The sequence below is a fragment of the Mycetomoellerius zeteki genome, unplaced genomic scaffold, assembly GCF_001594055.1.
Source record: "Mycetomoellerius zeteki isolate Tzet28-1 unplaced genomic scaffold, Tzet1.0 scaffold82, whole genome shotgun sequence".
Classification (NCBI taxonomy): Eukaryota; Metazoa; Arthropoda; class Insecta; order Hymenoptera; family Formicidae; genus Mycetomoellerius; species Mycetomoellerius zeteki.
This window is the reverse complement of record NW_017257851.1, coordinates 489313-499065: the sequence shown is the minus strand read 5'-3', so window position 1 is coordinate 499065 and position 9753 is coordinate 489313. Positions and strand designations below refer to the sequence as shown.

General features: G+C 32.6%; 1 protein-coding gene across 2 annotated transcripts; it reads left to right on the top strand.

Annotated features, from left to right (window-relative positions):
• The first annotated feature begins 4102 nt into the window (after positions 1-4102).
• On the top strand, positions 4103-9077 carry Dnaaf6 (Dynein axonemal assembly factor 6). Of its 2 annotated transcripts, XR_001936956.1 has the most exons (5): positions 4103-4269; positions 5676-5878; positions 7043-7170; positions 7350-7529; positions 8898-9077. XR_001936956.1 is itself a non-coding variant. In XM_018459318.1 (4 exons), the coding sequence occupies exons 1-4, from the start codon at positions 4155-4157 to the stop codon at positions 7477-7479; spliced, it is 576 nt and encodes a 191-aa protein (XP_018314820.1). In that variant the 5' UTR covers positions 4103-4154; the 3' UTR covers positions 7480-7570. The 2 variants fall into 2 exon arrangements, 1 of the variants encoding a protein (XP_018314820.1); XM_018459318.1 differs by lacking the exon at positions 8898-9077 and having other exon boundaries at positions 7350-7570.
• The last annotated feature ends 676 nt before the right edge of the window (positions 9078-9753 follow it).

Below are 9753 nucleotides of genomic sequence, written 5' to 3'. Positions count from 1 at the left end.
ACACCTATTGTAGATCCGGACTTACAGAATAGAGGCCCAGGGACGCTATTCTGTGACTGTTTTACAGGCCTACCGAGTTGTCAGTGTCGTTGCGCAGTTTTTTCATCATATAAAATATCTGCGCAACGACACCGACAACTGTCAGTGGGCGTGTAAAGACAGTTACAGAATAGGGGTCCAGATCGGATCCCTACCATCACTCCCTACACCGCCATGTTTCGATCACTCCAGTGTCGTAAACTAAACATACTCCAACCACCAACATTGGCTGCGTTCGGAACATCATCCGAATGTCCCCGTGTATTTTATCCTTGTTATTCACCTAGTGTTAAACAAGGATAAGACGATACCCGAGAGCACTCGGGTGTTTCCGAACGCAGCCATTGTACTCCGTTGACTCCGTTAGCGGAGTGAGCTCTGTATTTCATTACTTTAGATCTACAATAGATATTTTAAGCCTTAAGCTGTAAAAAAATTAGCCAATTACTTAAGGCTTATATAACTGCTGGTCACAATATGGCTACTTCACTTAGGAGGGGATACCTAATCAAAATACATATCAGACTGCCAATCAGAAACTCGGACGTCAATGTCGCTTCTCGTTATACATAGGACTTTCCATGGTATAAAGACAAGGGTATGCTCATCCGATGGATGAATTTAGAAAACCTTTGCGTAGCAGCCAGCTTACGTCACATTCGTGTAATCTCGGTTACATTCGGACCACTTCGGCCGACTAAAATATGGCTACGCGTGACGTTGTGGAAATTCTGTTTTCTCGCGAAAACAGTTATTATATATACTTATTGTTTGAATAAAAATTTTGGCTGCAATGAATGCTTGTGCAGTGAAAGGGTGCAAAAATAGTTACCGAAAAATGAAAAAGAAAACGTTAAAATTTTTTAGATTTCCAAAAGACGAAAAAATTGCTGCAAAGTGGCGTGAAGTATGCAGGAATGAAGTAAATATGAATTATGATAAAAATCATTAGTATTGTCGAATACAATGTTATAAACGAATTGTGACATCACAAATTTATACTTATCACTCATCATTTTCATAAAATCCTTTCCTTATCTTAATGTATTGACGCTATCGTGATTTATTTCATTTTTAACCATTTGAATTTGCCGCGTAATGATGACGTATCTGGCTGCAATTCTCAATGGCTGCGTTCAGCAGAACGTTTGTTTTGCAACTGTTGGAAGTTTCCTTCGCGCTGATTGGATCATACTTTTAGATCTAGAAGAATGGTCCTATCTCAGCAGACAATCATAAAACGGTTGCAAAACTGTTGAGTCTGCTGAACGCAGCCATTGGGTGCGTTCAGCAGAACGTTTGTTTTGCAACTGTTGGAAGTTTCCTTCGCGCTAATTGGATCATACTTTTAGATCTAGAAGAATGGTCCTATCTCAGCAGACAATCATAAAACGGTTGCAAAACTGTTGAGTCTGCTGAACGCAGCCATTGGTTGTCTGGCGTTACGATGCGCAAGAGCATACCCTTGTCTTTATCATGGAACTTTCCTCCTCAACGACACTGGACACCGTTACGTTGGTCCGACTGCACGTGATCGCACATGCGGCACACCGCACAGGAGACGTTTTGCGCGTTTTTTGGTTTCAGATTTCAGGTTCCTCGATTAAAGTGCGTGAGATGCATCTCATTCTCGCTGCGAGCGATTGCGATGGATCGGAACGCAATTTCCGCAGGAAGCGACAAGTGTTTCGAATTATTATCACGTATGCGATAGATCTTTTGTTGCAGATAGATTTTTAAATGTGATTAAAAAACGAATTAAACACCGATCGATATTCACAGACTGATTTTATATTTAAAATCGTTTTAAATTTTATTACGAAACTATTTCTATAAAATAATCGTAATAAAATAACGTCTCAAATGCTTATTTAAACAATCTTGAATAAATAAGATTGAATATATTATACATAATTTTTACATGCAAAATACATTTCTTTTTTAGATGAATTATTCTCATTCGGTCTCTTGAAATCTATTTAAAGATCATAAGTGTCGTTCTTCTTTACATCGTATAATTTAATTAAAAATTTCTTAAATTTTATTTTTTTTTATTTTCACATTTTCCTACATTGAAGACTCTTTAAAAGCTTTCTTTTTTATGAGGGATGCTTACCATAAAATTTAATTGGCAGAAGCGCAGACTTTGAGAGTGACTTTACTCAAACTCGGGATTAATTTAATCCTTCGGAGCTGACAGTGGGTCTATTAGACCCACTAAATTATAAATCTTGTCGTAAAAATGTTAAATAATTTAATTTTTTAATATTAAATTTGTCAGAAATATCAATTTAATTTTCTTTATATGTTAATCTGTAAATTTAGATTAGTCGTATTAAAATAAGCATTTATAATTTATATTCTTTTTTATATGAAATTATGTCATTTTAGTTCCTTGAAATTAATTAGTGCCTTTTAATTAACATAAATTAAATAGGTCATACAAAGCGTCATACAAAGTAACTGTTACAAATTTTGGCGTCAGTTTCGGAGGATTAATCGACGATTATTTAATCAGCAAAACTACTTATGATAAAATTTTTATAACTATATATAAATATATTTGCATTTTATTATCGTAATTCGTTATCGTAATCTTTTTCCTTTCCATATGTAAAACAATAAAGTTATTAAAACCACACACAACATAGTTCCTCCTGACTTCAATGCTCAGAATGTCTTTTAACCGTTGGAAGCTTTTGCACAGTGTAAGTCACTTTTTAAAATAGTTTTCAATGCGTTTGTCATATTGAAGGCTATTTCGAAGTCAATTCGTCTAGATGCCCAAAATATCAAAACGCGTTCCTTATATTTGAATTTTTCATTTCGAGGATCAAAGAATCATCCGTATCAAAGAAAGCGACCAACTTGATTTTGGATTTTGTCGCCTTTACTTTGATTGATTTTGCTTCCCCTGAGATGAATCCAAGTATGAATTTTAAAACAAAATTTGTTTCAAAATACGAATCTAAGGTTGCCCAATTCCCAGGTTTGAATTTTTGAGATAAAATTTGACAACACGCTATTCTGTTACGAAAATTTTTCTAAGGGAAAAAATCTAACGAAACTCATATGTGATTCTTGAAACATTGGCTGCGTTCAGCAGAAAAAGCAGCTTTTTATGCAGTAACTGTTATAAAATTCTCTAATATGATTGGTCTTGCTCTTAGTTCCTCATTGGATCTAAATGTATAAACCAATATCATATTCAAGGATTTTACAACAGTTGCAAAGCTGCTTTTTCTGCTGAACGCAGTCATTGCTTGTAACGTCGTAAAAGAAAATCAATACAAATAATTTAATATTGGTACTAATTAAAAGGTGCCATAGTTATTCAAGAAAATGGCATTACTTGTTCAAGAAAAAATCGCTCGTATAACTTTTTAGATAGAGTATGTTATATGTACAAATATTATTCGATAAATTAATCATAATTTATTCGCGTAATTCACAGATTATTAAGTTAATCGAAATTTGCGATTTGAAATCAATCTCAGGTCGATATTTATAATCTAATCTTATAGTTAAGATCGTCTTAAGTCGTTTACATCGTTTATAATTTCGAAATACTGTATGATTATTTCATTAAATAAAGTCTTGAGACCAAACTTAAAACAATCTTAAATATAAGATTGGAATATGAATATTGCCTTTAATTTTTCATTTCATGTCTATTTATCACGTTTTGCTTATATTCTATCTATTTTTACGTTGTACATATATATACTTATATACATACATATGAATATATTTTTTAATTACACAATAAAAATTATTGAAGTTAAATTTAAAAAAAAAATCATCAAACGTACTACAGCCATATGGCGTCCGACCATTTTTATTTTCGTCTTCATAATACGCGATTGAAATTGTTCTCCGATCGAGAGAACGGCTGTTACATATTCAATTTAATACATAGATAAATAGTTTCGACGCCGCGCAACGTCAAGCGTGGAATTTTTCGACCGAGTAAATTTCGAATCGACCTTATTAGGTAACCGCGAGTTCGTCGCCATAGCGACGTTAATTTGTTGTTGCGGGCTACGCGATGTAGCATGTTGTAGCAGAGAAAGTGTGAGCTTCAGGTAATATTCCGTGCGTATATAATATTCGCGATGGACGGCTATTTCAGTCCGGCAGATTTACAGGCTCTCCAAAATTTAATTTGTCCATCGAAGGACGACTCCGACAGCGAGAATGATCTACCGCAGGCGGGTGCGAGGAAGTTGGGTGAGTTTACGTTTTACGACTGATTAATTATGGAGATACACCCGGTAAAATTGTTGCTGTTAAAACAATCGGCGTCGCACGATGGCTAATTTCCCCTGTGCAATTTCAAGCCGGGTGAAGCCCAATGTATTTCCGAACTGAAAATCTCATTGTATCGTTACGTTTAATTCGATGTATTGTTTGGGATATTATTTAGCCTGGCGAAAACGCAATTAATTAGCAAATACAACAGTTCCATACACACTCGCATGCGCGAGCGTTTATTATTCGCGTATTTTTGATTATTTAATTTGCATTTTTTATTTATAATACATTCGCAAACTTGAAACTTGCGACAACGAAATGATATAAAGAGAATTTTTTATAATGCTTTTGTCTTAAGTATTTCGTGTAGATAGCGTAAAATTCATGGATGTATCTAAGATTTTTTTCGGAGAGGGGAGTTTCAATTCTGATTTTTGTTATCGTATAAACAGCATTTTTTGCATTAATGAATCGCTTTTTTAAATATTTTAGAACGTAGAATATCTTCTTCCTGAATAGGAAAAATATTAAGATTTATAAGTCATAACTTTTAAATATTTTCTTCTGACAACAATATAGGTAAAATACATTTATATAAAAAATTAAATGTATAGTTCTTTAATATTGCAATTGTTATTATATATTATTACATACAAAATATTCACGATTATCTTTCTGAGAAAAAAAATTTTAAAAAATTTAGAAAAGAGAATGGCCTCCTAGATGAGAAACTTTACTAAATATTATTAAAATTATGATATTTTGTTAAAGTTTAACTAATAAAAGTTTCAAAAATTATCTACATGATCATAACGGAAAGGAAAAAATATATATCTTATGTGACAACAAAAAATTTATTTAAAGTTAAAAGTAATATTTTTTTTTAATTAAAAATGAAAAAATAAAAACAATTTAGCGGGGAGGATGAATCCTCTGAATACGCCTATAGCAGAATTACATCCTCCCCCTTATTAGGTTCGTAATACGTAATTGCGCTGAGAATTAAACGTGTACCGCGAGTTTTATAAGCATATTTCGATTTCCTCTTCGCAAACCGGTAATATTATCGACGTAACGCTTTATAAATGATCCGATGCAGCACCCAATGAAACCGCATTGCAAGTTATATTCGCGCTGTCAATCATTAATTTTAATAGGACTCGTGCGATTCTCAATTCGCAGTTACGTTTAATTATAAATCATCGTTACACATCCGTTTTTAAATTACCGTTAAGCAGTTTACGCGCCGCCTCCAGGTGATGTTATCATGCGTTATTCTCGAGACAATGTAACGTTATTAGTCATTATTTGTGCGGGAGATTTGTGCGAAAGGCAAAAACGAGATGATTAAGAAGATGGCTAATAAAATATTTGCCTGTAAGGACCTAGTGATATTGGCACGCCGAGTGATCCTCCCCAGGATCATTTGGGACCTCATGCACTCCTGCAAAGCAAAGGTGACGATATTTGGCATCCCTCGGAGGCGGTTGACACTCAGAGCTTGCAGGATTACGACCCTAGAAAGGTGCCCGAATACGAGATGAAGTTTAAACAGGCAGTGACAGCTGAAGATGTTTATTTAGGAGTGAGTCTCTTTTTGGTAACAATTAAATAAGGCTTTGATACAACTTTGAGCATTATGAAACGCTCATATTATACAATAAATACAAAAATTTTCACCTCTGAAGAAAAGTACAGATTTAACATCTACATATTTGATTTAACTTATGCTTATACAAATAAAATATTCTCAAACTTTCAAAAAAATACAATACAGATACAGAACTCCAAATCGAATGATCCATCATTTATCATTAAATCTATGATATGACTAAACTATAATGATATGTTATACATAGTTCATTCTTATATATATTCTTATATGTTTATACATATCGTAGTTTATTCTTATCGTAGATTTAATGAGAAATGATGGATCATTCAATTTCAAGTTCTGTATTGTATTTTTTTGAAAGTTCGAGAATATTTTATGTGTAAGAATAAGTAAAATAAAATAAATGATAAATCGGTATTTTCTTCAAAGACCAAAATTTATATATTATATTTCCATGCTGCAAGTCAATAAAATTTCCATGCTTCAAAGTCAATAAAAACTAACGAAGAAAAACGTAAAGAAATGAAACAATAAGATGCTAATTTAATTTAAAAAATGAAATAATTAAAAAAGGACTACGAGCCAAGCAGGATAGTCGTGTTATAAATTTAACAATATTTTTCAAATGTATCTGTCAAACTGTCTCATTTGCGATTATTTCTTTGTTAACGATAACGATTTGCTTGTTTCTTCCTTAGACATTAAATAATTAGCCACTAATATCTGAAATTATCATATACTGACCAATTTGAAGTATGTACACTGAAGATGTGAGTCGAAACGTTTTTGATGTAAATGAAGAATATATTGTTTTTACAGCACGACAATCCTGCTTGACTCGTAATCCTTTTTTAATTATTTCGTTTTAAAATTTCGAGCCCATAATACATTGATTTCTTAATTAAAAAATGAAAATATATACATTGGTCTCGGATTGCGCTTTAAAAATTAAAATGTATGCAATTTTCCTGGAAAAATAGATTACCGTAAAGAAATATGGCCAAGATAACACATGTCTAGAATCTCTTGATTATTCTCTCTCGCAAAGCCGGTGACTTCGCGGAAAGAGAATTTATTTCACTGGACACGTTACGTGTGAATCGCGGCCTTGAAGACGGACGAATTGTTATTTAGATGGGCTTTAAAACGCCGAGCACGGCGTCCTGTGAGTGGCTGTCGGTGCTGGTGAAATTGCCCCAGGAAATGCGGGAAAAAGTCGAGCTCTCCGTGGAATCTGAGGCGATTGACGTGCGCAGTCCAAGGTGAGGTGACCACGACCGGGAATTTATTAGTGTGATCCGCGTGACAGAAGGAGAGCGAAGCTCGCCTCTGCCGTCGCAATCACGTTTGATTCCGATGGAACTGAGCGTCTACCCCTTTTTGACAATTTTACAAGGCTGTAAATCTGCCCGACGCATAAAACTAGTCGCGATTCCACCAGATATCGGCTGCATCTACCGACACCACATTCGGTGGATCCCAACGCGTCCTCCGCCAAATGGCACAGTGATACTTCCACTCTAGAGGTCACTCTGAAACTCACACGTGAGCTGGATAACGTAAACTTTTGATTTTGGATCGATGCGTCGTCACTCTGGATCGCCTATCGAAGCAACTTATGGTAAGTGTTTTAGTACGATTTTATTGTTTTCGATATTTTCCGAATGGATAACATTTCACTTCTATATGATCGTAATGATGGGTTTTGTTTAACGAGCTCGATATAGATATCTTCTTAGCCATGTGTATTGAGAGAAAAATGAATCGAAATATTGCGAAGCAAATGTTATTTACGGCGTTTTCTTCGATATTTATTAGTTATGAAAAAATTTAATTATGATAACGAAATATTTTTTTTGTAAAATATATCTCATTAATTGTAAATAATAAAATATATGGTTTATTTGCTAAGAATAAAATTTTATTTCACCATATTTAAAAATATATTTTAGTGAGATAAATATATTACTCATAAATAAATTTTGAAGTATATCTTTTTCTCAATGTGCATTAATAGGTAATTTTTATGTAAGTAATTTTTTATTTAGTTTTTCAGTTTTAATCTATCTTAATATAAATTTAATCTATGAAAAGATTTTTATTTTTTCAATTATTTCTGATTTGAGAAATTATTCGTGTCTCGGCGTATCAATCCGAGGAATATTTATACCAAAAGATTTATTATTAAAATGCGTTATAATAAAATGAGGCATCTTGTATACAGTTTCCATTCATTACATCTCTAATATATGAAACCGCGCGCCATTGATCACAATTGCTCCAGTTTGATGAATACACTATTTAAAGCGCCAGCATATAGTTGATTTATTATAACGACAACGTCACAAGTAAAAAATACGAAGTTTTCCAGAAAATGAGTTTGAATATTTTAAATCATTGAAATTCTGTAATTTTAATTTTGAAATGCAACTTTGATGTAATAAATGATTATAGAGAAATAAAAATACTTTCAAAGTATGTTTTTCTTTTCTTTTTTATGTTAATTCATTCTTTTTTGCAAGCAACTAAAAAAATCACAATTTTTGAGTTATATTATTGTTATAGCAAATGAGTGATACATCTGCTAGAATGAACCAATTTTTGAGATATATATGCAATTCCCCTCATACAAACACGTTTCATAACATACGAGAAAACGAGACCTCCGTTCATTATCAAAGACGTTTATCATTATACCTCGTTACATCCTGATAGATTTTTCTTTCTCCGACCTCGTGTCGCTCGGTAGTAGTGTAACATATCGACAACAAAATCGTATTTGCATTTTGCGTTGCATTTTAATGCCACGTCCTTGATTGTGTCCGTTACGCGATGCTAATTTCCCTATAAGTAGAAAATTGCATCTTGTAACGACGCTGATCGTTCGTCTCGTGATTATAACGCATCAACTACGCCGATGTTTATAATCGAACATACATCAATATATAGAGACGATTAGAGTAATATCGATGATAATATATGGCAATAGGCGTACAACTATCAGGGATAGACCGGCACGATCGTACTGTGAGACAATCGTTCGGACGATTGTACTTGACGAGGACTTCCTGGATTTTGATAGCAGGCACTCCAGGAGGATGCTAGAGAATGCACTTGCATCCTCGTTCAAGAGAATAGAAGTTAAATCACAAGTTGATCTTCATTTCCACTTGATCTTAAACTACACTTGTAAATTTTTACTTTGTAAAAAAAATTGTTGTTCAAATTAGCATTAAGTGTGACACAGTCAGTTTCGATCACAATTAATTAATTAAACAGTTAAAAATAAATGCAAACTATTTGTTAAAAAAATGTACTAAATTTTAATAAATATCTATTTAATAAATATCTATTTAAACAGTGCCAACTAAACGTTTATTTACAGTAAATAAATATTTATTCAATAAAAAAAGACTGTTAAAACAAATTAATGATTCTTGTGTACTAAATAGATATATCTTCATATTTAGTAAATATTTATTACTTTTTATTATTATATATATATATATATTAGTTTTGGTACTATTCAAATAAATATTTATTTACCAAAATTTAGAATATTTTTTCCGCGTATAAAATATTCATATTTTCTTTGTGTTTATCTAATAAATATTAATAACAAAAATTATAAAATATGAAACATAATATTGTACCAATAAATTTTAATAACAAAAACGTACTTATGTCCAATTATTCGTCTCTGTCACACTGATAGAAAACAAAATAATTCCAGCAACTATAAATTTGGCAACTTTTGCAATTGAAGTACCTGTAACTAATTTTACAAAGTAATAGAAACTAAAGTAGTGCTGAATATTATAAAAATATAGTCACGGTAACAAATT